At 47.3% G+C, this 26,458-nt stretch overlaps 3 protein-coding genes across 3 annotated transcripts in view; all 3 read right to left on the bottom strand.

The window, feature by feature from the left end:
* Positions 1 to 2,227, bottom strand: part of Clcn1 (chloride voltage-gated channel 1) — a 31,975-nt gene extending 29,748 nt beyond the window's left edge. Inside the window, exon 1 of the mRNA XM_035450820.1 lies at positions 1,398 to 2,227. Within this exon, the coding sequence (XP_035306711.1) occupies positions 1,398 to 1,577 (180 nt within the window). The 5' untranslated portion in view covers positions 1,578 to 2,227. The remainder of the gene's footprint in view (positions 1 to 1,397) is intronic.
* Positions 2,228 to 8,143: 5,916 nt separating this feature from the next.
* On the bottom strand, positions 8,144 to 23,643 carry Casp2 (caspase 2). The gene is given in 11 exon segments (NM_001246704.1): positions 8,144 to 8,317; positions 8,457 to 8,566; positions 8,713 to 8,862; positions 11,781 to 11,871; positions 14,884 to 15,012; positions 19,195 to 19,371; positions 19,674 to 19,768; positions 20,351 to 20,432; positions 20,583 to 20,750; positions 21,032 to 21,182; positions 23,520 to 23,643. Coding segments are annotated over 11 exon segments (1,359 nt in total). The 5' UTR covers positions 23,594 to 23,643; the 3' UTR covers positions 8,144 to 8,185.
* Positions 23,644 to 24,301: 658 nt separating this feature from the next.
* Positions 24,302 to 25,993, bottom strand: Tmem139 (transmembrane protein 139). The gene is made up of 2 exons (XM_035451806.1): positions 25,735 to 25,993; positions 24,302 to 25,284 (listed from the first exon to the last, which is right to left on the bottom strand). The coding sequence occupies exons 1-2, from the start codon at positions 25,977 to 25,979 to the stop codon at positions 24,885 to 24,887; spliced, it is 645 nt and encodes a 214-aa protein (XP_035307697.1). The 5' UTR covers positions 25,980 to 25,993; the 3' UTR covers positions 24,302 to 24,884.
* Positions 25,994 to 26,458: the final 465 nt, after the last annotated feature.

Raw genomic sequence — 26,458 nt, forward strand, 5'->3', positions numbered from 1 at the left:
AAAGTGCTCTAACTGCACCTTTGCTCAAGTGGCCAGCCTGCCTTGTCCAGAAATGACCAACACTGGGGTTAGAATAAACTGTCTCTTTAGATCCCCCCCCCCACTGTGGGCCTACTCTTCTCAACTGCTCAGAGAACGGATCCATCCATATGCCCCTCTTGCTGACACCATCCACACAGCCCACCTCCAGGTTCCCAGCCTGACTCTTGGAACTATGGCCCTGTCAGCAAAACCCTTCTGAAGTCTGGTCTTGTCCCCTCAGACCCTTTCCATTTCATCGCATTCTGCATTCTTTGTAGTTAAGAGGCACACTTGCTTGTGTTAGTGGTGACTTGTAAATTTCCCAAGGCAATTTCACCTTTCCTGTCTTGTGCCAATGCCCATTTCTCTTCTCTTAGTTGTCCATACACCACTGTTCCCCCAGCCCTGGGTGGTAATTGCCTCTGGACACAGCTTGGCACTTTCCTAAGTGACAGAAATCTTAAATTGTCTTATAATTAAGGTGTGTATGTGTGTGTGTGTGTGTGTGTGTGTGTGTGTGAGAGAGAGAGAGAGAGAGAGAGAGAGAGAGAGAGAGAGACAGACAGACAGACAGACAGACAGACAGACAGAGACAGAGAGAAACAACTTGGAGCAGTCTTTTTTTCCTCGTGGGTCCCAGGAATTGACTCAGTTTGTCAGGCTTGGAGTCAAGCTCCTTTACTTACTGAATCATTTTGTTGGCCTTTTAATGATTATAAGAAGACCCCCCCCAAAAAAAAAAACCAAGATCTCAGGGACTCATACAAGCTAGGTAAATGTTCCACCAGAATTCTATCTCCAAGCCCTTAAAAACTTGACACAATTTCTGTGTTCATTTTAATACTGGCCATTGATCATTGATAAATCATTTGCTGTTTTCCCTGCTCGTCCCAATGCCTTTCTCCTGCCTTTTGTGGAAGTTTGTTTTGTGTGTGTGTGTGTGTGTGTGTGTGTGTGTGTGTGTGTGTGTGTGTGTTTATTCAAGCATTCTACAGGGCATTCATCAGGTGAAGAAACCCCATGCTGTCTGCATGTGGGTGCAGGTAGAGGAGATCCTCATAGCTTTTCCAGCTCTACGAGAACCACTGTCATTATATAAGCACGTAAGCATGCACTCTTCATGTTACTCTGAAGGTGGCTCTCCTGGCTTCCCACATGCTTCAATATTCTGTTAGTACAGGCTATTTGAAAGTGCACGCAAGTTCTAAGGAAATACACTAAGCTCAGATCTTTAAAAGGCCTTCATATTTTGAACATATTTACTACTTAACTTTCAAAACAAATACCGTTCCCCTTCTCACCTAACTCCCAATGTTCGTCAATCCTTGGCCCCACTGACACATGTCTGCTGTTCCCCTCCTGCCCACAAACTTTACCTGTGTTGGGTGGGCATTGTGCCTGGGACCCATGTCCTTTCGGGGCCGGTGCTGAAGGCCCCCATTCTCTGCGGGCAGTCCGTAGCTGGTACAATGTTCAAATGGCATGTATTGGTACTGGGGGGCACTGCCCCACCAGCTTTGCTCACCCCCATGCCGCTGGGACTGGGACCGCTCCATGTGTCCTCCCCCCAAGCCCCAGCCAGGCCTTGGCCTGCTTGCTCCCACTCTCCCCCCAGTAGCTCCTTAAGCCTCTGCTTTTGCCTGTCCCCAAGGCGTCTGGGGCACCATGCCCACCTCCAGCTATTTATAGCTGTCTCTCCATCACATGACCGCCCCCCTGCCACATCTGATCCTCCTGGGGTCGAAGCAGGTGTGAGTGCAGTGTGGGGGTGGGGGTTAGGATGAAAACCTATGGGACAGTCCAACAGGGAATTCCCTTTGCCAGCCAGCAGCACTGTCCCTTCCCTAGGAGGTTCACAGCTCCAGGTCCCTAGTCCCTCTATAAATATCCTTAGGACTAGGATGAAAAACTTCCTAGTGCAATTTCTAGGCTGTGTGTAGAGCTGGGCCTTCCCTGAAGACCTCGAGGGAGGTGAGGGTAGAGAGATCTGAATGAAGTCGCTCAGTTTTGGACCTTAGACAGGCAACTCACCTGGGAGAGCAGCCGCCGCCCCTCTGTCATCTCTCCCAGTCCGGCTGGTTGCAGCTCAGTATTTCTCAAGGGTTCGGCCCTCATTTGGACCCTGAACTTTTCTGTGGCCAGCTCTCCACATGCATCCCATTCCCAGCTTCCTGCCCTTGAGTCACCAGGGCGGCTAAAAAACACTTGGGTGCCTTCCCCTTGATCCCACCCACCCTTATCACCCACTGGGTGTGGAATGGTGTGGGAAGCAGGGGTTATATCCTTGGGTTCTACAGTGTCTCTCATTTCCCAGACGTATGTCTTAGCCCCAGCAGCAGCTCAGATCAATAGGGAGGGGCTGAGCTTCCATCTGGAATGTGGTAGCCATGGCAGCTCTTCCAGGGGTAGGTCAGATAACAGGTGAGAAGAGGAAGTAGACTGGAGTCACAGGGAAGGTGATAGTGGGGAACTAATAGACAAACGATGAAGAAGTAATCTTCTTCTGGTCAATAAATTCAATTTGCAGAAGGACAAAGCACTCCATATGGCACTGTGTTCTCACCATCAAGTTTTCCTCATCTTTTTTTGGTTTGGTTTTCAACAGGCTTTCTCAGTGTAGCCCTGGCTATCCTAGAACTCACTCTGTAGACCAGGCTGGCCTTGAATTCAGAGATCTGCCTGCCTCTGTCTGGAGAATGCTTGGATTAAAGGCAAGTGCCCCCACTGCCCAGCCCATCGACTTTTCTAACATTCTTTTCCTATCAAGTCATTATAGAAGGAAGTAAGGCAAACTATATTTTAGGATCCACCATCGGGAGGGGTCTCTCTTAGTTCAGGTATGGACACAGAATCTCTGGTCTGCAATATGGTTCTGACCTAAGTTAAATGGAATTTTTCAAAGTGGGAAGCTAGACACCATTAAGATGGCCAGTTTTTTTTTTTTTTAACCTATGCATCTGTGTGAATGTACACATGAGTACAGGTGTCAGATGCCCCTGCAGTGGATTTATAGCAACTGTGAGTGGATCACCATGCATTTTGGTACATCCTCTGCAAGCGCAGTGAGTTCTCTTAACCAATGATCCATCGCTCTGGCTTTCCCCTTTAAAAAAAAAAAAAAAACACTTTGTGTGTGTGTGTGTGTGTGTGTGTGTGTGTGTGTGTATGCGCACGCAGAGGGTGCGAACAATGTTTGGGTCAGAGAACAATGTTTGGGAATTGATTCTCTCCTTCCACCGTGTGGATTTCTGGGCTCAAACTCAGGTCATCAGGCTGCAGATATCCTTACACAGAGTTGTCTTGCTGGTCCAACAGTACCTTTTCTAGGTGTTGAATTATCATTTACCAAAGGGAAATTTACATGCAAAGCACAGTGAGAACTCGCCTCACACCTGTTAGGATGGCCAACACCAAGGGCAAGTGTGGCAAGCACTGGTGGGGATGCAGAGAAAAGAGAACCCTTGGGTACTAATCGTGGGAGGCACAGTCCTTATGGAAAACAGTAAGTCAGAAACAGAACTACTGTATGACGCGGCAATCCTACTTATGTTTATACAGAGAAAGGAAAGCAAACCACTGTCTCTCAGCTATCTGTGATCTTTTGTTCACTGTGGCATATTCACAACAGCCCAGATACAAAAACCACCTCTATGTCTGTCAACAGGGAAAGGCATAAAGGAAGTGAACACACATGACTCAGCGGCAAAAAGACACTTTCTTTTAGAGAAAGAATGCTAAGTACATCAGACATACTCAAATACTGTGCATGCGGTTTATATGCAGAATCCCAACACATACAGAGTTGAAGGCCATGCACTGAGATGGAGTGGGCTTTAGGAGTCCTGGGAAGATGCTGGTCATGGGCTCACTTCAGTTACTTGGCTCTGAGTTTTAGAGAGCTACTAAACATGGTAGCTGCAGTTGGCACTACTGTACTGTGCACCTGAAACCTGCTAGGGGTAGGCAGGTTTCAAGGGTCCACACATACAGCTAATGTGAGGTGATGGTTAGGAACCTGGGGATTACTTCACAAAGCATATATGTATGCTGTGTACCTTCACGATGCACACCATTCCTAATAGTCAATTATCTGCCAAAATAATAAAAACACCCTTTCTAGAATCAGCCCCGAGATCACAAGGCTTACAATCCACCCACAACGACTTCAAACTTGGGATGAGAGAGGGAGATGAAGACAATAGAAAACCCAGATCAAAGGATTCCTAATAAAGAGAGACTGATTGTATTCTTGGAGGGCTTCGGAGACAGACTTTCCCCATCTGTGGAGCTTGGGCTCTCTGAAGGTTACCACTTTCTGTAGGAAACTTTCAGAAACAAGTGGCGATGTGATCAGTGCTTCCAAAGTGTCCCTGAGCACATTAATGCCCTAAAGCAGAGCGGTGTGGTCATGGACTGAGATCGGGGATCACTGACCAGCAGGGACTCAGGATGCTCACACCCTGGCAAGCTGAGTGGGAGGCACACAGTCCACCTGGAAAGCAACCACAATGTCTCCAAGGCACTTGTTCCCAGCATGCCTCATTGCTCCATCCTTTTCCACTCCACCCCGGGCTTCATTCTCTCTCTCCCTTTAAGAATCATTGGTTTTTTCCCATGCTCTGCAGATTAGGTTTTCTGGCGTAGTATGCCAGTTTTTCACCTGTTTCTCTCTTTTTGAATAGTGTTTCCCTGGCATAATCACTTTCAACCCTTAGTGATTTTTTTTTTTTAAGACACATACTCTTTCCTTCCTTTTAAGGAAGGGTAAACAGATTCTTTTAGCTACTTTAGCCAGTGTCTCAGCATTTTTAGAGGTAGCACCATGAGAAAATCAGAGCTATGTGATTTTGGAGGACACATGCCCTTAAACCTGTCCTGTCTTTCTTTTTTGATAGCTCCAAGTCTGAGCCTTACTGTCTCTCCTGGGGAAAAACAGGGAGGAAGTGACTCCCTTATGGGACTCGGGGAAGCAGTCTCCCAGCTAGGTGCCTGCCTGCAATTCGCCATCAGCTGTCTTCCCCTTTAGACACCTCCCTCCCCTTCTCACAGCTCTGCTCTGGTGAACAGTGGCTTCATTTCTTCCTGTTTTCCTTTCCTGTTTGAGAAAACAGGAAGGGGAAGGGCAGCGGAGGACGGCCCCCACTCAGGGAGGGGGATAATTTTAGAAGAGAATCCCCTGGCAGAGCTAAGTGGGGGAGGGAGGAGAGCTGTGAAAAGCTGTGAAATTCAACCTGACACCCTATTCAAGGGCAGGCGGGCAGGAAGGGCATGGACATGGCTCAGGCGGGCACTGCTGTAGTTCTCCAAGAGACCTCACCTCTGCTCTGTCTCTGCTATCCTGAAAATGGGTAGCTATGTCCACTTCTTTTCCAGCTTCCCTTGGGCTACTGACAGCTGTTCTGTGGTACTCTGGCCAGTCTCCCGTCCCTAGGCTCCTTTGCTCCCAATGTCCTCTCACCTGCACTCCCCTCTCTGGAGAGCGGCTTTAACTCAGCTGGCTGAGACACCCCTGTCCGTCCTGTCCCTGGCAGCTTTCCACAGCTCTTCACTCTCCAGTAGAATCCCCTGCTTCTTACAAACCTCCCTAGCCACAACTCAAACATCTGCCTTTCCGTCAATGCTCCCCAACTTGGAGCCCGCTGTCCACATCTTCTTATGGCCAACCTAGAGTTTGCTAAATTTTTCTACTTTGATAAATCTTAAATCTAATTTGGGCCGAATGAAAAATGGAATTCCAATATCCTTTCCACTTCTACTTCCTCTTCTTAAATCTACCTGTTACTTCAGCCTCCATCCCATAACCTAAGAAGCCAGAACAACTACTGCTTGCTCCTCTGTCTCATCTGAACACGAGAAACCCCACGGTTATGCCAATGAAGGAGCCCCACGTCTGGCCACACTGGGAGACCTGGCCACACTGGGAGACCGTGAGAGCGAGTTACAGGAGATTTCAGACAGGCATGAGGCCTCATGAGGGGGGAAGAAATGATGCAGCAGGAGAGACTAAGGGAACAAATCACGAAAGTTTCCGAAGCCTGAGCAGCTACAGAAATAGACACCACACATACATCAGTAATAAGTATCAACATTTATTTGGCACCCGATGGCAATACAAAATCTTGGCAGTGGGACGTGTGAAGAGTCTACCACTCAAATGTATGCATCCTACACTGACCAAAGGCAGAATCTGGCAGCAAGTCTTCAAACCCCCTGGTTCACACAGCAAACGTTAATTGAGCACCTCAACTAGCATAGGCCTCAAATACGCTGGGCACCGTGAGGATGCGAAGGAAGTTGTCTCACACGTGTATGTCTTCAGACAGTTTAAAAACAAACAACAAATCAGTGTATAGAAAATAAAACACCTGAAAAAACCCAAAAGAGTACAAACACTAATTAAACTGTATGCTGTAAGAACAATTTAGAAATTGCCGAAAGGTAGGGTTTAACTGGAGTTAGCTGCTTGCCTCCTTTTTTACCCCCGAGAAACACTCATTGAAGACCTAATAAGTGCCAGGTACTGGGTATACAGTAAGAAAGCTCATGGTTTCTTCTCTCTGGGAGCTTTCAGCTTAGTAGGGAAGGCATCAACAAGCCAATGTGCCGCTGGGAACTGCAGTTTGCACAATGAAGAGGAACAGAGGCATGTCTGCGGACAGCGCGGTCCAGAGGCCTCCGACACTCGAGGCCCTGCCTGCTGTGAGGAGCTGACAGGGCCTGGAGCACAGCGAGAGAGAAATCACCGTTTATGGAGATCCAAGGGAAGTAAGAGCCAGATCTTGTAAAGTGGGGTAAGGATTTGAATTTCAGATGAGGTGTAACAGGAAGCTAGTGCTCTAAGCAGGGGAGTGACATCATCAGATATTTTTAAAACTGAAACTACTGTTATGTGGAAAATAAACTGGAAGAGAGGCAAAAACGGAAATGCAAAGGTTTTAAAGAATGATAAAGTTTGGCTGGACAGCGGTGGCACACGCCTTCAATCCCAGCACTCGGGAGGCAGAGGCAGGCGGATCTCTGTGAGTTCCAGGCCAGCCTGGTCTCCAGAGCGAGTGCCAGGTTAGGCTCCAAAGCCACACAGAGATACCCTGTCTCAGAAAACAAACAAACAAACAAACAAACAATAATAATGTTTCATAAAAGCAGAGACAAGTGCTTCAGGGTTAGCGGAATATCCTATCCTCACTAACAAAGAGGAAACAGTGGGGGCGGGGAGGAACAAGATGCTACAGTATGCCCTCACAGGCATACAGGGGAGGACCCCACAGACTTGGCAGAAGCAGTGACTAGGAGCAAAGAGGGGGAGCCAGTGCAAAGCAAGGAACTTTCTAAAAGGAGGCCAGATATGAAGATAGTTTAACCGCACAGCAGAAGTCACAGTAAGCAGGGACGTCCTGGTGACAGGGGCAGTGGGAGACATGGCATGTTCACCTGTCACTGAGCTTTTATATTGAAATGCCCTACCAGGTTCATTTCAGTGACAATTCAAAGAAAGCACGACCAAGGAAATTTCTACAACTTCCAGTGTGACAGCTCGCAGACCTTAGGCTACACAGAGCACAGCAGAGCTGAGAAGACAGCCCTTCACCCAGGGCCTATGTGCAAAGGTATGCACAGGACCTTCTGCTCACAGTAGCAGGGTCCAATTCTCACCTGCCTCATCAAAACAGACGAACACACCTACATTAAACTGGGGTATCTTCCAAATCCTCACTCTGGGACAAATGAGGTTGTAGATATGGGGGGGGGGGTTAGGAGATGATCTCTGAGCTACCTTAACTGATGTAACAAAAGCAATGACCAAAGTCCCCCTAAAAGCCCTGGGAACAGAAATATCAACCAGTGAGAAATCCGCATGCCCCCTCCCCACAATAATACTGTGTTCACAATGTCATTTTCCAGACTCTTTGGCTATAACCAAATTGCTTCTGGCAGCAAAACCATTCAGAGCTGGCTCTACAGGGAGAGAGCACCACACATATGGGAAGAGCTGTCCTTAAGTCTCATACTCAAAAATGGAGATGGCCAACAGGAAATAAGTCTGGGAGAGCCCCACATCCCTGAGGGGGGAGACAGAAACAAAAGAAACCATCCTGAAGCGAAGGCTCCATTGCGCCCCCAGTGGTTGGTCCGGTGGCCTCCGACAGCGCGAAGAGCCGCGGCGTCACGTGGGTGGGTGGCCGGGGAACAGGTAGAGCTGCCGGCACAGCGTGCTGCAGTACTCGGACATCTCCTTGCAGCGGTGGAATTCTGTGCCGGGGGCGTAGCCTTCGCGCTCTTTGATAAGGGCGTTCACCTGGGGGGGGGGGGGGGGGCAGAACCGAGGGTCCAAAGTCTGTGACACAGAGCAACCGCAAGGGCAAACCAACAGGCTGGAGGGGAGGCGAGCACTGTGGAGACCGGAAGCTTCATGGTGCCACCCGGCTCGGCCTTACCTTAACCAACATGTCGGCCACGTGCATGTCACATGCTCTTTCAGAGAAAACCTGAGTAAGTGCTTCAATGTACCAGGAACCCCGCTTGGTGTTCCGCATGGCAGCGGTGCCTAAAACCAGAGGCGTGAAGGTCATGGACAATCCTCACAAAGACAGACTTCTGTGGCCTCTCCTAGTCAGAGACCTTGGCATGGAAACACAAGACACCCAAGAGCAGGACAATATGATCTGCATGCAAACTGCTTCTCAAAAATACCTTTAAGGCAAGCGTAGCCACATATCATGTCTGAGCGCGTAGGCAGCCTCATCTTCATTAACTCCTCCTTGCCAGCATCACTCTCCTCACAGCCAGGGGATTGGGGGTGATTCTTTCCATCTTGCTGGTCGACCCCTCGATCTGTCTCATCTGTAGAAAGACCAACAGAAGAGATACAGACGTTACTTTTCTCCCGTCTTCTACAGACCTGTCATAGGCACACCCAAATTCCCTATAATGTCGACTGAAGAGCCGTTTTCACCCGTTGCTCCAACCTATGGCTAATGAATTAAAAAAAAAAAAATTAAATGAAAAAAATCATTACTTTCTAAACACGAACTCACTGCTCAGGGGTAACCTCTAAAGGCCAGGCACATGCACCCACATAGGTCAGAACAAGTCTCATTCTGCATAAGGGTGAAAGTGCCCAATTCAGCACTCCCCAGTAACCTGTTCAGTTAGTAGTATACCAAAATAACCTTTTTTTTTTTTTGCTATATTAGAGAATAAAATTGATATTCAGTCTTTTAAGAAAAGAATAAGTCTGCTTATTATTCATATGCTACATTAAAATTACAACCTCAAACTATGTTACCAGTTTAAAAAAGAATCTATAAGACTAAGTGTGATCTGAGGTTTCTGAGGTGGTTTTACACTTCTAAAACCTTTCCTACTTGTTTATTAAGTTTGTAAGACAAATTATAAGTAGGTGGCCAAGACTTAGAGAAGCTCAAAAAAGGACAAACTTAAAATTAGAGAAATACTGAATATTCTACTACAGAATGGACAAATACTAACAGGCAGCTGTTTGTTTTAGGGTTAGGCGGGCTTCGTGGCTGTATAGAAGGAGGGAAGGTGCACAGGTCAGCACACCACCTAAGAGTGCGCCCGCCCTTCCTTCCACAGGACTTCCTGTGTGAGTCTCAAGACTCTCAAGATTCTAGAGAGAAGAACATTGTGCATGTACCAGGCACTGTTTTCTACTAAGATCTAAAATCTAGGGAGGACACACTGAGTTAAAAACAAAGGAGAACAAAACAAAAGAGCCAAACCAAAAACCATGCTCTTTATCAAGCTCATCCTCTAGTTTGGGAGTCAATCTCTGTATTATGGGAAGATTGGCAAGTTCAAATTTCCAAAGAAGCGTTAACTTTGGGTCACACTTTTTGGACTGGACAAGCACAACAAAGATTCAAATTACTCCAGAAAAAAGGGAATTTCTTCATCCAGTCCTAGCACTACATATAATTCTGGGGTGGGAAGAAAATGACCACTAATGTTTTATTTCCTTGTTCTGCCTCTTGAGCAGGCTAGGCCAGGCTAAGCATGCCTTGTAAGGGGTGGAGAGCTTGACTTCTGTCTTTCAGTTTCAGGCCTATTATTCAATAAACATTATCATCTTCTCTTCACAGTTAACTCTACATCATTACAACTTTTAGACATAAATTCCATCTAAATCTCATGCCTTTTAAGTGCTACTGTGTGCAAAGCGGTCCTCTGGGCTTGTGAAAACATCGATGAATGAAAAACCGCTTGCCTTTACGTGCTCTTTCCTTGGGAAAATGCACTGTACTATTTCATAAGTTAAACTCCCCAAAGCATTATCTGTTGAAGCTCAAAATCTCAGCTGTGACTAAAGGTTTGTAATTAGCTAGATCAACAGCCTGTGATCAGCCACAGCTCACACTCGTCATTGCTTACAGAGATGCTGAGCTTCTGAGAGCTGAGCACTGTGGATATGTTACATAAGCGGGGGTGGGGGTGGGGTGTGGCATGCTGATAAACTAGGGGGTAAATCTCATATCTTGTCTTGTGCGGGTTGTGCCTCACATCTCTTTTTCTCTGACTCTTTCTACACCTGTGTGAAAGCATGTACTCGGAGTCCAAAGTAAGCCTTTTTCTGTCCACAAATACCTCTTCAAACTCATCTCAGATAAAACGACGCTATTAAGTGTGTACTCACGCACCTGCTAGTGCACAAATTCCACCCTTGCATGAGAACCAGCCTCAAGCTGCTTTACGTATACTTGCTTTCCATGTACTACTTAAACATACTTAGATATTTTCTTCTACTTCTATGATGTCATTTACAGCCCTAGGCACACTGCAGGACCTTAAAATATACTCTGTGGTGATACAAAGGGAAACAAGTTCGGATACCATGAACTTTAACCCAAAACTTAAGGCATTTGAGGATGCTGACCATGAAGTAATAGCCACGGCAGGCTTTCTCTCCAGTTTGCCATGAACCAGGTAAAAGCCAAGTAAGCACTTAGGTGCAAACTGGTTAATCATCACAAAAGGTTAAAGGAATTTTATATAACAACTGTCCACAGTTTATAAGAAGGAGAAGGAAGTGGAGGGAAGTGAAATAACTTCTCTTAACTTCACATAGTTATTAAGCAGTAGAATCACAATCTGATTCCAAATTTAGACTCTTAATTACTACTGCTTTCCTCTAGACGAGAAGGAGGCCTGTGTGTCTCCTGAGCCATGTTACACAGGCCTGGCTCTTAAAGGGGTAGAAGAGACACATGCAAGAAAAAGGAGGGTAGAAACAGCTCAGAGAGTCCGAGGCAGACATAGGTTCTGTACTCTTCTCCTGCATGCTCCAAGAATGGGAAAGAAAGACGGCAAGTGTGTGGGAGCGTGAGAGCGGCACACACAGAAAATGGAAGAGGGGGTAAGAGAGGACGATTTGGAGGAGACAAGCAGGAATCCTTAACTGGAATGAGAAACAAACAAACAAACAAACAAAAAGGACATTGTAGTTAATAAGCAAAGAGGAGTCCAGTTCTTAGGAGAACGGGCAGACACTGGCAAGTGATCCCTGAGAACAGGATATGGAGGTGTACAGAGCTGGTAAGACTGAGAGCCGTGGGCTGCCCACGTCCGAGCACACCCCATGCATTGGGGACACTTACAGAGCAAGAGAGGCGGTGGCAGCAGTGAGCAGAAGGAGGTGCCCAAGGGGTCCAATAGCACCTGAGAGGAGCAAACAGGAAAGTGAGAGCTGGTGGAGGCTGCCCAGGAGCCACCACCCAGATGCTGGTTCACAGGGCACTCACCTCCACGGCATGCTTGGATGAAGAACATTTTCGGCTTGTTCTGCAGACTTGGACAGTTAGCATTGTCAAAAAGTCGAAAAACCTCCTGGAGCTACCAGAAACAAATGAGGGAGAAGGGAAGTTAGGTGGCTGTGAGACCTCTTCAAGTCCGACGCGTACAAATGCAGCCATCACCTGAGAGGTGGGGTGGTGACTGATCCTGTCAACTTGACTAGATTTACAGTCAATCCCTTAGGAGGCACACTGCGGTGTGCCTGTGAGGGCACTGAATTTCCAGAAAGAATTAACTGCAGAGGAAAGACAGAGAGCCCAGGCTGAAAGAAAGGTATGGGGCAAACAAAGCCAGATAGGCCAGCATCTCTTCTCCTATGCTCCACAATCTACTCAAATGTAAGTATGTAGCCTTGGGCTCGTCTCCAGGGGAGAGCTGGTTTCCTCACTGCGGTGGGTTATCCACTCAAACAGGGAGCCAAAACAAACTATTCCTCCCTTAAGTTGTTTCCTAAGTATTTGGCCCCAGCCCAAGAAAACTAATGGTGAAAATTGGTGCCAGAGACTGGGGTCGATACAGTGATAACCCTTCCCACACAGTTCGTAGGCCTTTAGAGCTGACTTGTTGGAGGAACGTGAAGGAGTCTGAAGCTACAGGCTAGAAAACCCAAGAATGGCATAAGCAGGGTTTCATGGGCCATTTTAGTGGGAATTCAAGAGACCAAAGTGGCAAGAGAAATCCAGACACAGGCTAGGCTTAAAAGATCAAAACAAAACAAGGAAGGACTCAGCTTGTGTCTGCTCTGGTGAGGAATACTAATGCAGTCTGTCCGTACCCTGAAAACTTGAGCTTGAATGGGAAGCAAGGGACTAATTTGTTTAGCAAAGCATATTGCAGCATAACATTGAAGCTGTGTGCCATGGCTATTGCTCGATAAATTTACCCACATTTATAGTGTGTGAAGTGCACAACATAAGGATATAAAGACACAGTTTTATGAAGAAAGGCTCTTGAGTTTGGTTAAAGTTCCGGACAGGGTGAGGGTTCTTTATTTTTGACGAGAACACCCCAGACTCCCAGTGTCAAAGGTCCTCAAGGACAACAGAACTCAGTAGACACCATGGGAGGGTTTTATTAGAGCCATTAAAGCCAAATCTGTATTGGACAGCAGCAAAGGTGCCTTGGGGGAAAGATCCCAACCATGAGAGTTCCAAGTTGGAGGGCACCAATTCTCACAAAGGAGAGTACCTGAAAAAAATGACCCTTGGGTGTATCCTCTGGCTACCCAGGATAGTTTCTTCCAAGGTTCAGCTAAAACAGCAGAGGCTGCTGTAGCTATGGCTCAAGAGGGCCAGGCTACATCTCAAGCTGGCAGCAGGGTGAGGTGATCACAGACCCTTACACTGAGGTACCAGAAAACCCACTGAGGCTAGGCAACGTGCAGCCTCAGCAGGGCTGGATACCTGTATGGAACTCCTGAACATATGAAAATTAAGGGGAAGTCTCAGTTATAACTGGAGACCCCATGTAATAGGAAAACCAGACACATGTAACTCTTGCTAAGCAACACTGTTGGCCCCAAGTGAAGCAAGCCTCAACGAGCCCATATAAGCCATACACTAGAGCCGGAAGAGCAGGTTTACCTATCAGATTAGCTGGAGCAAATGATGTAATAAGGAACCACAGATGCTGATCATGGAGCTCCAGGATTGGACATTCACTTGGGGGCGGGGGCGGGGGCGGGAGCGGGGTGGGGAGCGGGGTGGGGATGGGGATGGGGATGGGGTGGGGGTGGTTCAGTCTTGTTTTCATCTACTTTCCTTATTATGACCCAAATTCCTTTTCTTTTTGGAAAAAAAGAATAGTTACTTTGCCACTGTATATCGAGTATAATTGCTTGTATGTAATTTTACACCCAGATCCACAATACTTGAAGCTTATCCTGTTGAACAGTGTTGAAACAGTTAAATCTCAGGAGATTGCTGAAGGTGTATTTTTCACCATGATGCTCACTAAGTCTAAGAGAACCGGGGACAGGTTACGGTCTTAAAGTGCTGTGTTTGGGTGTCTTATGACAGGAATCATCAAGAACACATGACGGTGCTTGCAGATTTCCACAGGAGGTAGAGGGTACTGGACATTCTGGAACTGAAATGACAGGCTGTTGAAGTGCCTGGCACAGTGGGTACTGGGAACTGGACCTGAGCCCTCTAAAACAGCAGTAAGTACTCCTAACTGTTGAGCTCTCTCTCTAGCCCCTAGAGTCCAGTTACTTAAACTATAGGTCACAATTCATATGAGGTCTAAGGTGTAAGGGCTGTCGAAAGATTTATCAAAAGGTTTCTGCAAGAAAAATGGCCAACAATTCATTCAAATCAAATGCATAATGAATGTGAGGTGTCTCTGTTAGTGCTTGTTGCTGTTCTGTTACGTGACATTGTTTCAGCCTTAGCTGTGAGCATGTAACACAGGCACTCTGCACTGCATGTGCCAGCAATGCTGCCCCAAACACCTACCTTAGATTCCTCGGTGTCTTCACTGCACACACAAAAGTTTTCTCTTCAGAGAAGCCCAACGGTCCAATTATAGAAAATGGACTTTTAATATTTTTCTACTAGCACTCTTCAGCGTAGACATACAAGACTGGCAATCTTTGGACTCTGCTGTTAGAATGTTTGATTTTAAAAATTGCTGTTTGAAATGATGGATTGAGTTTTATAAAAAATTATTACATGAATTTTGGATTGGGACAGCTTTTCCAACAATTTCTGGAATAGCCCAAAACATACATCTGCCATCTTATGTTATGTATTCATGTGAAGCAGTTTTCTTAGCACTGATGATTATAAAATAAAAAATTAATCAACTCTGAAAAACATGGAAGATGTTCTCTGCCTGGCAGTATTAAACATCGAGCTGATATGGATTAAAGGAGTGCCTTATTCCCCCACTGCCGTGATGGGCTGAACCCCTTCAAACCATAAGCCAAAATGAATCTTCCCCTTAAGAAGTTTCTTAACAGATATTGTGACCAAATACCTGAAGTAGATGGACAGGTAGAAGGCAGAATGGCCTATTTTCAATGCTCAGCTTCCACAAAATTATACCCACCTGAAGCAGTTTGCCATCCACACCGTAGATGCCACCTTCCACACCGTGTGAGAGGAGTGCCACTATGCAGGAGTCTGTGACCCGGTGTGCAGGTAATTGTGCAAACTTCTGAAGTTTCTCTTGCATTTGCTGGAAGACAGAGACACCTGCTAGTGTTGCTCACTGCAGTCAGCATCAACACAGATATTAACCTATAGCTTGCTTGAAAGAAAACCTACCTACTAAAAATAAATGTATTTTCCTGTATATTCCTGTGGTTGCTGATAAGATACAAACTCTCTGAAAGGCTAAAGAAAACTATGCACTCACAAGAAAAATGCACACAACGTCAGACATCAAATTCTGAACATGGAGTCACAGGTTCACTGAAATTGATAAGAACTCCCGAATCAAGGTGAATTACTAAAGAAACTACAACCTTGTTTGTGGGGGGGAGAGAGCTCAGTAGGTAGGGTGCTTGCCATTAAAGCCTGAGGTTTAGAGCTTGTATCCCAGAACATTAGTAATGCAGGGTGGTCATTGGGCTTGCGTGTGTTTAGTCGAGTTGGGTTCAACTGAGAGGCCTTGCTTCAACAAAGTAGAAAGTGATGAAACCTAAACATATATGAACACAAACACGTACACGTTTTAAAAAAACAAACAAACAAAATGCATATCGGTTCATCTTATTATGACACGAGGGAAATACTACAAAGATGAATTTGCTTCTAGGCAGACCAGTCACAGCCTCACACTTCCAAACCCTCTACTCTCAGTAAGCAGCTCACTCGTTCACATTTTGGAGCTTCTAAAGGAGTGGTTTCACAGAGCAGCGCCCGCAGCAGCACTCAGAACTTGTGCAAAATGTGACAGAAAGGCTGAGCTTCAGCAAATGGTTTTCATAAACCACTAACTCTTTCAAAGTTTAAGTATTTCAAAGTTTAAGAGTTGCTAATCAAAGCCAAGCATGGTGGCGCACGCCTTTAATCTGGCCAGCACTCCTGAGGCAGAGGCAGAGGCAGGCGGATCTCTGTGAGTCTGATTTACAGACTGAGTTCCAGGACAGTCAGGACTGTTAACACATAAAAACCTGTCTCCCAAAACAAAACCAAACAAACAAAAGAGTTGTTGATCTTCTGCTTGGAAATACTTGGGGTTTTTTTTGTTTGTTTGTTTGTTTTTGTTTTTTTTTTTTTTAAAAGACAGGGCCTTATTATATACCTCAGGCTAACCCAGAACTTACTATTCAGCCATTCTGGCTTTGAACCCTCAGTCTTCCTGCCTCCGTTTTCTAAGCTGTTGCAGGGACCTCAAACACTCATTATCATACTTGGCGTATGTGTATACTTCTGATTAAATACGCTGTAATATAACTAGAGATGGTGAAAATAGTTTTGGTGAGAAAGCAAGAGATTTTTCTGTGTAAGCAGAAGCAAGCCATAACACAGCATTTGTTTATAAAATACGTAATTTCACAAAAATGAGCTAACTGCAAATGCTCTACAGAGTCGAATTTTAAACCTGTTGATTATAACAGTAAAGAGGAGACAATAAAGTTGAGAACATACATACTTTGTAACTGAACATAAAATAAATCATTCAACAAATGTGTTTTGGTGGATTTTTCTACAAGTGACATACCTTAAAATATGATCTGCAGATTTATTTTTTTATAAAAGTACAATACTTCTATAAATAGTAGGGTTGTAGCTCTTGGGTATGTTTTGGCTGGGGGCCGATGGCCACATGAGGAGTGTACCATCTATAAATAAACGCAAAGCTGTATAGATAAGCTGCCACTTTCCGGGGATAACCCATACAATATCCTTACATTCTCCTAGCCATCTGCAACCCAAATGCACACTAAAAAGCAATAGCATATGGTGAAAGTAAAAGTTACCACTTTAGAACACACCTCCATTCACTAATATGCTAAACTGTGACTCAAGAGTCAAGTTACCTCCCGAGGTAGACACAAGGCACATTTGATGACAGACACTGAATACATAACTAAATGGTAAAAGCACTAGTGTGCTCTTCAGCACCAACAGCAGGAAAAGATTCTCCACAATTAATTACGCTATTTTATATCTGAAGGGAATTAACACTAGTCAAGAAGGACTGATGATGATAAAAGAGGACCTTAGATTTCTTTCTTGGTTCTTTCTGTTTCTCTGCTTGCCACATATCAAAAGATAGAAAGGCAGTCTTTGGAGAGGCCTGATAGGAAGAGGGCATTCTGCACACTCCCAGTCAGCCAAGCACAGCATTCACAGCAACCACCGGCTTAGGGCATGTTCCTATCATCCGCACACTGCCCCCTCGGCCTAGGCTGTCTCCTCAGGAGCCCCTCTTCCTCCTGCTCTATCTACCCTCTCACCTCATCTACTCAGGTGTTTTCTTACCGTCACCTCCTGTAAGAATGGAGGCTCCAGCTCTATTAGTGACACAGGGAACAGCCTGACGTTGAGCGCTCCCTCCATTCCATCCTTGAACTCAGGCCCACATTCAATGTGCGTGTGCTCACAGCCCTCAAGTACAATGCGTGTGTGCTCACAGCCCTCAAGTACAATGCGTGTGTGCTCACAGCCCTCAAGTACAATGCGAGTGTGCTCACAGCCCTCAAGTACAATGCGTGTGTGCTCACAGCCCTCAAGTACAATGCGTGTGTGCTCACAGCCCTCAAGTACAATGCGTGTGTGCTCACAGCCCTCAAGTACAATGCGTGTGTGCTCACAGCCCTCAAGTACAATGCGTGTGTGCTCACAGCCCTCAAGTACAATGCGTGTGTGCTCACAGCCCTCAAGTACAATGTGCTCAAAATTTACCTTCACTGCCACTCAAGTGACAGAAAAACTTGGTAATGAAAATTCAGAAGCCTCTGAATCTGCCTTAGATACAGTCTAAATGGAAATGGCTTATAAAAAGTATAGTTCATGGACTCATAAAGTCTCCTGATGTCTCAAGAAACAGCAGCATTCAACTGTATTAGTGACACAGTATTGAATCCTTTCCCAGGTATCAAAAAATCCATTATCAAACATGTTATTTAGAAAACCATGACAAAACAGTTTCCTAGAAAATTATAAGGAATGAACAGACCATACCCTTAGAAAACAAACATGGCATAAATCTGGTTAGGTGACCTTCCAAGTCCCTCAAAGTAACTGAGGTGGACAAGCTACCTACTTCAGTCCCCTTGATGGTGGAAAAAGTTGTTCCAGCTATGGGCTTTTGTTTTTCCTGGTGCAGGGGATTAAATTCAAGGCTTTGCATATGCTAGGCAATTGCTCTGACCACTAAGCCACAATCTCAACTCCCAACCACTGCTGTGAATCAAGAATGGACCTATTTTAAATATGCAATTATGGGCAAGCCGGCAAGAGTACCATGTCATGAAGGGCACTGAGGTACCTACCGATGAAACTACCCAAAGTGTAGCCAATACTTAATTCTTCTCATAGAAGTGGGACAGCCAAGATGACCACAACAAACTTTCAAAACAAAACCAGGATCCTCTACCTCAAGAGACCAAAGAGAATTTTTTTTTAAGACAGGGTCTCACAGGCTGCCCTTCAACTTACTATGTAAAGGCTAGTCTTAAAACTTTTAACTCCTGATTCTCCTGCCTCACCACGGCTTAGAATTTTAAATTATACCTCTGATAAGCCCAGAGACCAAGTTTAAGAACATACTATTACAGAACAAAACCAGTTTAGAATAATACACAAACGGGTTATTATCACTTTTAAAACAGAAATTCCGAAAGTAGCACTGACACCAGTGAAGCTCAGAAACAAGTCAGTGAGGGGCAACCCACCACAAAATGCTTACGACCTGTGAGAACTGATCGGGAACAACCTACTCTAAGACATTCCAACACTGACTTAATCAGACCATCACTAAATAGTATTTGCATATATTCTTCCACTTGCAGGAACTGAATATGCCAACAGTGATGATTTAAACAACAATTGGGACCTCAAGACACGGTATCAACTGTGAAGTCGATGCCCGTGTAGCCTGATTTATAAATATCCTTTCCAAGTTTGTTTGGAACGACCTCGGTGTCTCCTCAATTCCTGAGTGACTGGGAGTCAAGTTTCTGAACACATAAATGTGGGAAGCCAATCCTCAACTAAGGAATTCCATGAAAGCACAGCTACCCTGAGACAGCAACGCTCAGATGACTGGCTGGCCCTACTTCTGCTTACTAGACTACAGCGCAACAGAGAGTGGGAAACATCCAGCCGGTGCAAGAGGAACAGAAGCGCCCAGCCCCAAAGTGCAGCCCACCCTGATTTCCCTGCCAGCCTTTCCAGCCGCAGGTACCTGTGCAGTCTGGTCGTGTAGAACATGGACATTATAGCCCAAAAGCTTGAAGAGCGTGACTAGAGTATTATGGTCCACATCCCCTCCAGAGCGAAATTCCAGGTCTTTCTCTCCAGTGAAGTGCACATTACTCAACACCAGCGCCAGGCCACGAGGCTGAGACTGCAACTTATAGGCCTAGAAGGAGGAGGCCAATTAGACCAGGAGCTTCTTGATGACAGGTAACGTGGTTACCCTATGAGATCGAGCATTTCAAAACACACCCCAAACAACAACCCTCGTCCCCAAAGCAGACACCTTCCGAAATCTACTGGTTTTCACCATACTGGGTAAAAAAGAAATGCCACAGAAGGTACCGATCAGCAATGACTTTCTGACAGAGCAGCAAGAAAACATGCAAACCAGGTTCAGAAGAACAGGAAACCTCTCTCACTCCCCACCTCATCTCTCCTTCTCTCCTTGAAATTATGCAAACTCACCAGCTGGTAGTGTGCCTGATAAAACTCAGGAGTGCATGGCTTCACCTGAAGGCAGGGAGGACCATCACCATTATCTAGGGAGTGTTCCATAGTACCTGTAGTAGGGAAAATGCCAAAAGCTGGTACACATTTCAGCACTGCTCATTGTAACTCCAATAATTAATCATTTTAGCTGTAGCCAGTCCTTTAAACTGAGGTTTTAATGAACACCATTCTTAGTCCTCCAACACATAAGCCCCATGCTGGCACAGACCCTGTTGGCTTTGCTCTTCACTGGGCCCCCACATGTGGCTTCATACCGTAGATACTCAACTCAATGATGAATGATGGAAAGGGCTTTTAAGACAAGCCTGGCTTTCAACACCTCAATAAAGACAGGGAGCCCTGAGTGTAGTAGCCTTTTCTTGCTTGGCTTTAAAGAGAAGACAATTCAAATCACAGTTCCCACCTGAATAAGTTGCACAAGAAGGCAATTATTTTGAAGAACACTTACTACCTGTAATGCAGGGTCCAACCTGTATTCCTTCTAACCTGCCCTGGGAGCCTGTCAGAAGTTCATAAAGAACTGTTCCTATCATGAAATACACCTCACCTTTAGGGGCAAGCCAGACACCATTCAGAAAGCAGGTAAGTCAGTGTGGGGGGGGGGCGGGGCAGTGTCCCTTTGTCATTCTCACCTGTGGACAGGCGGAGCTGCTTATGAGGGGGGCAGCTCTCACACACCGAGAAAGGGAGACTTGTGTCATTGTCACAGCCCAACTGTAAGAAATCAAGACTCACCATCAAAGACTTCGCAGAGATGGTTCTGTCCAAATCAAACAAAATCAAGCCCCCCCCCCCTCTCTGTGCCCCCTGCTCTATATCCCTGCTGGTCAAACCCATCCCGGGATATATTCTAGGGCTTCATACCGGTGGGAGTACATGCTGAATATCAGACAGAGTTGTGAGCAGTAAGTCTTCCAAGTGACTTTGCCTGGTCTCTCGAAGGGCCTCACAAAAGGCATCAAAAGCCTGGGGTCCCCTCTTGGGCAGCAGGTTGAGGAGTTCCACATTCTGGCTGAAACTGCCCCCTTTGGCCTAAGGCACACACACACAAATATAACGTTAAATTAAATTTCCTTATCCACTTATAAGTGCCACATTCCACATGGGCTTTCTAAGCAGCGTTCTCATTCATCTTGGGAATTCCTTTTTACAAGAGTGAGTTTGCACAGGTGAGGTTTCCGGTCAAACTCTCAAAGCTGAGAAGGGCATTGCACTTCCTCAGCCAGGGAGCCCATGGACATCCTTTTCAAAGGTTTCTCTGTCCCCCACCCCTAAGATGAGTCTGCCTTCCTTGGCACCTTTCACCTCGATACCTGGATGAGCTCCCTCATCTCCAAAGTGATGATGTCCTTTTCCAGGAGATGTTCTAACAGTTCGCTCAGCAGCAGCTGTTTGGCCAGCACCACTCTGTTCTTTTTCAGAGTTTCCTGATGGTCAGGATGCATACCACACACAGCCAATATCCTACAGACAGAGGGATGGAAAAGTGTAAGCCTGGACGCAGAGGAGGAGAGCAGTGGGTAAGAAGAACAAAATGGAACAAAATGGACTCAGGCGCAAAACGAGACATATTTTGCTGAACCTCTTTAAATCAAATATACCGAGAAGTAACGTACTGACCCTAAGCAAATAAGGTATAATTCTCTAGAGAAAGTTTGCACGGGACTATCTGAAATTATAATCTGACTAGGAGATGAAATCTTGGTCAAATTACTATCAAGAAGCACAAATGTATCCAAGATAAGAAACACTCCCGATAGACAAAGCTCTATGGTTCAGAAAACATGACACTCCTTTTTCTTAGAGAACTTACCTAAGTCAAAAACGATCTTAGGACAGGAATAAAGCATAAAATGTAAATCCAACAGGCATGTTTTTAACACACACACACTTTCTCTAGACCACTCACACAAGTTGTATCAAAAATATTTCGCAATTCCACGATAAACTAATAGTAAAAGATGATCAAAATCGTATGAGGTAGATAGGTATGAGGTAGGTAGATACCAATCATGAACACAATATAACTTGTAGTCACAAGGACAGTGCACGCAATGGTTAAATTATTTGGTGAGTTAGTTTACCAGCAATATCTGTATTTGAGTCCCTAGTTTTGCTCTCAAGTTTGCTCACAAATAAAAAAAATCCCATTCCCAAAACATGTCCTCTGAGGGCCCAGCCCAATGCACATAAGCCCAGACCTCCAGTTTGTTTAGTGTGAACCAGGGCTTAGGGTCTGATGGCAGGAGATATTGTAACAAGTTCATTTTATACAACAAAACAGATTTTTAGATGCCTCATGATTTCAAAGAGGGTAAAACTATAGGGTAACAAATAATCAGTGAATTACCAGCACTGGCCAAATGTCCCTAGCTTGAAGGGTCTACAGTTGGATGGAAAAACAGGGTCCTGGGAAATTGGTTTTGCAGGAGGTACAGAGGCATATCAAGTAGAATGCCTCTGCTTCCTCAAAATTCACTAGAACCTGTTACAGCAACATCTACATGGAATCTAAAACTTCAGCTAAGAATCACCTTACAGGACAACAACACAGTCACAGAACTAAATATAAAATCTGGTGAAAACAAGATCAATACCGCAGCTGCTGGCTGGGTGTATCCTTAGGTACACAATCAACGGTGCAGAGGAGTTCTCAGTTCATCAGCAACATTCACTGCCTAAAAAGCTCCTCTTCCCTCAGCTTACACACTACCTCTCTCCAGGTCCACACAGCTCAACACACTCTGGTTTCCTTGAGAGGCCATATGGCCTGTTCCCCACCACCCCTTCACTTTGATAGGAGTAGGTGGGCCTGGAGCTGTGTGTAGCCCAAACAATTCTTGACCCTCTTGCTTCAGCCACCGGGGCGTCAGGCTTACAGCCCGGTAGCTGTTAAATGCTGACACTGCACTAGCAGCACCCTTGAAAAAAAATAAACAACAACAACAATAAAAACAAAACACACACACAAAAAGAGCCTCTTCCCTGGGCAATTCCATCCACAACAACAAAGAAGAGCCTCTTCCATCCACAGGCACAACTTACTGGCTCCAGTCCTGAGTCCCAAACTGTCACCCTCTTAAGTCCCCGGCTGCCACCAGCTTTTATCTGAAGCACCACCCACCGCGCACACCTGCTACTTCCTTATTTTAAGAGTTTCCAAGAATCACCTGGAATTTTGGAAAAGCTGTGGAAAGGAGAATTGGGAGTTGTTGGGTGGGGGGGGGGAGAGAAAGGATTCTAACGTTTGGATTCTGAGCCCTCTGAAGGTTTTCAAAGTCCATGCTAACAGATCTGGACAGGGACATCCAATCGCGCCCCCCCTGTGTCATGCTGGCATCAAAACCGCCAGGGGAGAGAAGGCGAAGACACAGAAGCAGCACCTCGTCCACTCCCAGGATCCAAGCCACCCCTACACCGGTGCGGGATTCTCGGCCCGGACACCTATTTAAGACTCGGAGAGCAGCTGCCGCCAATGCTCGCCGCCGCGGTCGATGCAAATCGAAAGCGCCCCAGGCCGCGCTGCCAAGTCTGCAAGGGTCCGCTCGGCTTTGGGGGTGGGAGACTGGAGTCTAAATCCTCGGGCGAGGAGGACGGGGATGGGGTGCGGGAAGCACGGAGCATCTTTTGCGGAGCCGCCCCGGGCGCGATGTAGAAGGACTGACAGACAGACAGACGGGTCCCCCTGCACTGCACAAAGGGAGGCTGCCGCAGCCTGCACCCGCGCGCGGGGGCCGGGGCCGAGCGAGAGCCGCTCGCCCGGGGCTCGCCCCGGGCCCGGGACTCGCCCGCCCTGCTCACCTGCTCCTCCTGTCCGCCGCCATCAGCCCCTTCCTGTGCAGAGCGGACGGCGACCTCCCGCTCGGCGCCGCCATCGCCAGCTTCCCCCGGGCTGCACACGCACCACCCACAAGGCAAACAAACGCCAGGCCGCCGCGCCAGCGCCCCTCGGCATCACAGCCCTCCGGAGCCAGCCGCCCGCCCTCCGCGCGCCTGCGCACGGCCCGCCCGCCCCGGACGCCAGCCGGCCCCGCCCCGCCCCGCCCCGGACGCCAGCGGGCCCCGCCCCGCGCGGGGGCGCGCGCAAGCGCAAACTGCTCGCACAACCCAATGGGCAGAGAGGAGGCCCTGGGAGAAACGGGAAGGGGAGGGGAGGAGGGCGGGGCTTCTCCACCTAGAGATCTGATTGGCTCTAGGTTCCCGCGGAAACCGCAGCCCCCGCCCCTCGGCCCCTCCCGCCCCCTCCTGCAGTAACTAGCTGGAGGACCAAAGCGGGCCGGGCAGCTTCGCATTGCTCGCCTGGAGGTTCCCGGGCCCGGGTGGGTGCACGGGAAATGGGGAGCGCCAGGAGGCGCTCTTCTCCTAGCCCCAAGCGGCCGCCCGTTCTGTCTGTGATGCAGCGCTCTCTCTCTCTCTCTCTCTCTCTCTCTCTCTCTCTCTCTTTCTCTCTCTCTCATCTACCAGGTGTCCCAAGACAAGGGGGTGAAAGTCGTGCAGTCCGCCCGGTTTTTGCATTGAAAACAGTAGGCACCGGGATGAGGATTTGACTCTAGTTATTTTTATGGATTCTTGGTTTTGCTAGCATCCTGCTGTTCTTGGTACAAGCGATCCAGCTCCCCTCACACCCTTGGAATCCCTCCTTACTACCCCCCTACCCCCAGGTAAAATACCCTCCAACGGGAACCCAAGCCAGGCTTTGATGACACGCAGCTGTCACTCCCCAGCACCGCTCCAGTCTCTCCCTTTCGTTCTCCACCTTACTCTGCAAAGGCTGGTCATCCGGTAGGCTTCCAGAATGTTCCCACAGAATCCAGCGGTGCCACCTGTGTCTCACCTGGGAAGGACTTTGCCGTAGCCGCGTTTGTGATGGATGTCCCGGCAAAAGCAGTTTCTGGTTAAGCAGACGTTAGGAAATGCTGAGCCAACTGTGTCTGTGCCTTGTGCATGCGTATTATTTTATTTTTGTTTTTGTTTTTGTTTTGAGACAAGGTTTCTCTGTGTAGCCCTGGCTATCCTGGAACTTGTTCTGTAGACCAGACTGGCCTTGAACTCAGAGATCCTCCTGCCTCGACCTTCCAGGCCCCGCTGCAGTCAGTGCTTCTGGCTGGTGAATCATCTCTCCAGCCCACCTGGATTTCTTAGATGATAAGGTTCTGAGAGCATCCCTTACGGGAGTATCCATTTATCTTCGTAGAAAACGTTGTCGTCGTCAGGGTAAGCAAAGGAGATTTCGTAGGCAGGGGGTGGAGTCGTGGGCTCTGATTTGGGGGCCGCCCTCAAGCTTTGCAGATCAGGAGCCGTGGATACAACCCGTGGACCTCTAAGTCGAAGAGCTCTCCCAGGGTTTCCTCTGCGAGACACGGTGCCCTCTGAGCCCACTCGCCTTTTCAGGCTTCCTGGGCTGGGCCTCTCTGGCGGGCTAGGCTGTGCCCCCTCCTCGCCTGGGGCTGATACCACACTGCTGTAAGGGGGTGGTTGCTCCAGCTCTTGGACGTGGGGCTGTGATTGTGAGTCCATCACCACCACCGCCTGTTCATAGGTTGGCACCTCAAAAGCTTCATTGTCCCTGTGGGAGGAGAAATATGGCCGTTAGTGGCTGCCTGAAAGGAGTCTTTTTTTTTTCTTCCTGTTCCACTCTTGCAAAAGACCCCTCTATTGTCTGCTGACTGTTGCTCTTAATAATATCAGTGATGGAGGAAAGCAGAATCGTGGCTTCAGAAACTACGGGCAGAGAGGAAATAAGGGCCTATGGTAGTGGTTCTCAACAGAGGGCCACGACCCCTTTGGGGGTGGGGTCTCATCAGACATCCTGAAGAAGACTAGACACATACATTATGTTTCATAACAGTAGCAAAATTACAAAGTAGCAGTGAAATAACGTTATGATTGGGGCTCACTACAACTTGAGGCGCTGTATTAAAGGGTCACTGTATTAAAATGAGTGCCTATTAGGAAGATTGTGAACCACTGGCCTAAGGGCATCTTCCTGTCAACCTGTTCTTCCCCATTAACTCACCTTGCATTGCCCGAGGCCTCTGGATTCTCAGTCTGCCTTGAGCTCTGTATTGATTGGAGGACCCGGTCCACAACACAGGACAGGAGGCAGGCAAAAAAGCAGAAGCCAGCCAAGCACAGGAAGAAATAAGCAACAGGAGCAACATCAGGCTGTATGACCAGTAAAGCCAGACCCAGGAGAAGCGAGGCGCTGCTCAGGAAGAGAAAGGGCTGCTTCAGTTTCCCCCACAACCGCCTTGGCACCATGGTCCCTCCCAGGGCACCTGCAGAAATACACGCAGTTGTGTGTTAGTTGGACGCTGGCACCCTAGCAGTGCAAGACCCCAAAGTAGAAATATGATGTTCCTCTGTTTAGGTTACCCGTTTTCAGTCTGAAACATGGTCTTCTGGGAGCTCTATCGTTCTCTCGGTTATTGGTGTGGAAAGCGGGGAACCCAGTCCAGTTAGGACTCTCAGCCTCAGGTGCTATGTCTTTCTTCTTCTCTTCCCCTGCAGTTTCCCTGCCAGCTCCCGAGTACACCATGCAGGATCCAGGGCCAACTAAACTACCTTGCCCGTGGCCTCAGTGCACACAGGCATCTCTGGAATCCAGGTGACGGGTCAGGCTTTCCCCTTTTTCTGTGCTCGTCAGACCTCCTTCCTTCTCCTCCCAGTCAGGCCCCCCAGTTTGACCCCGCTGGAAAGAGGGAGAGTGCTCATCACTTACCTGTCAGCCCCACTTCTGC

The sequence above is a fragment of the Cricetulus griseus genome (assembly GCF_003668045.3).
Source record: "Cricetulus griseus strain 17A/GY chromosome 1 unlocalized genomic scaffold, alternate assembly CriGri-PICRH-1.0 chr1_0, whole genome shotgun sequence".
NCBI lineage: Eukaryota > Metazoa > Chordata > Mammalia > Rodentia > Cricetidae > Cricetulus > Cricetulus griseus.

What these genes read in the sequence shown, in the direction of transcription:
- Tmem139 (XM_035451806.1), bottom strand. Translation starts at nt 25,979, where the DNA reads ATGGTGCCAAGGCGGTTGTGGGGGAAACTGAAGCAGCCCTTTCTCTTC. An exon ending in GAGGCCTCGGGCAATGCAAG is followed by an intron (nt 25,285 to 25,734) that starts GTGAGTTAATGG and finishes CTCCTCCCACAG; the next exon opens with GGACAATGAAGCTTTTGAGG.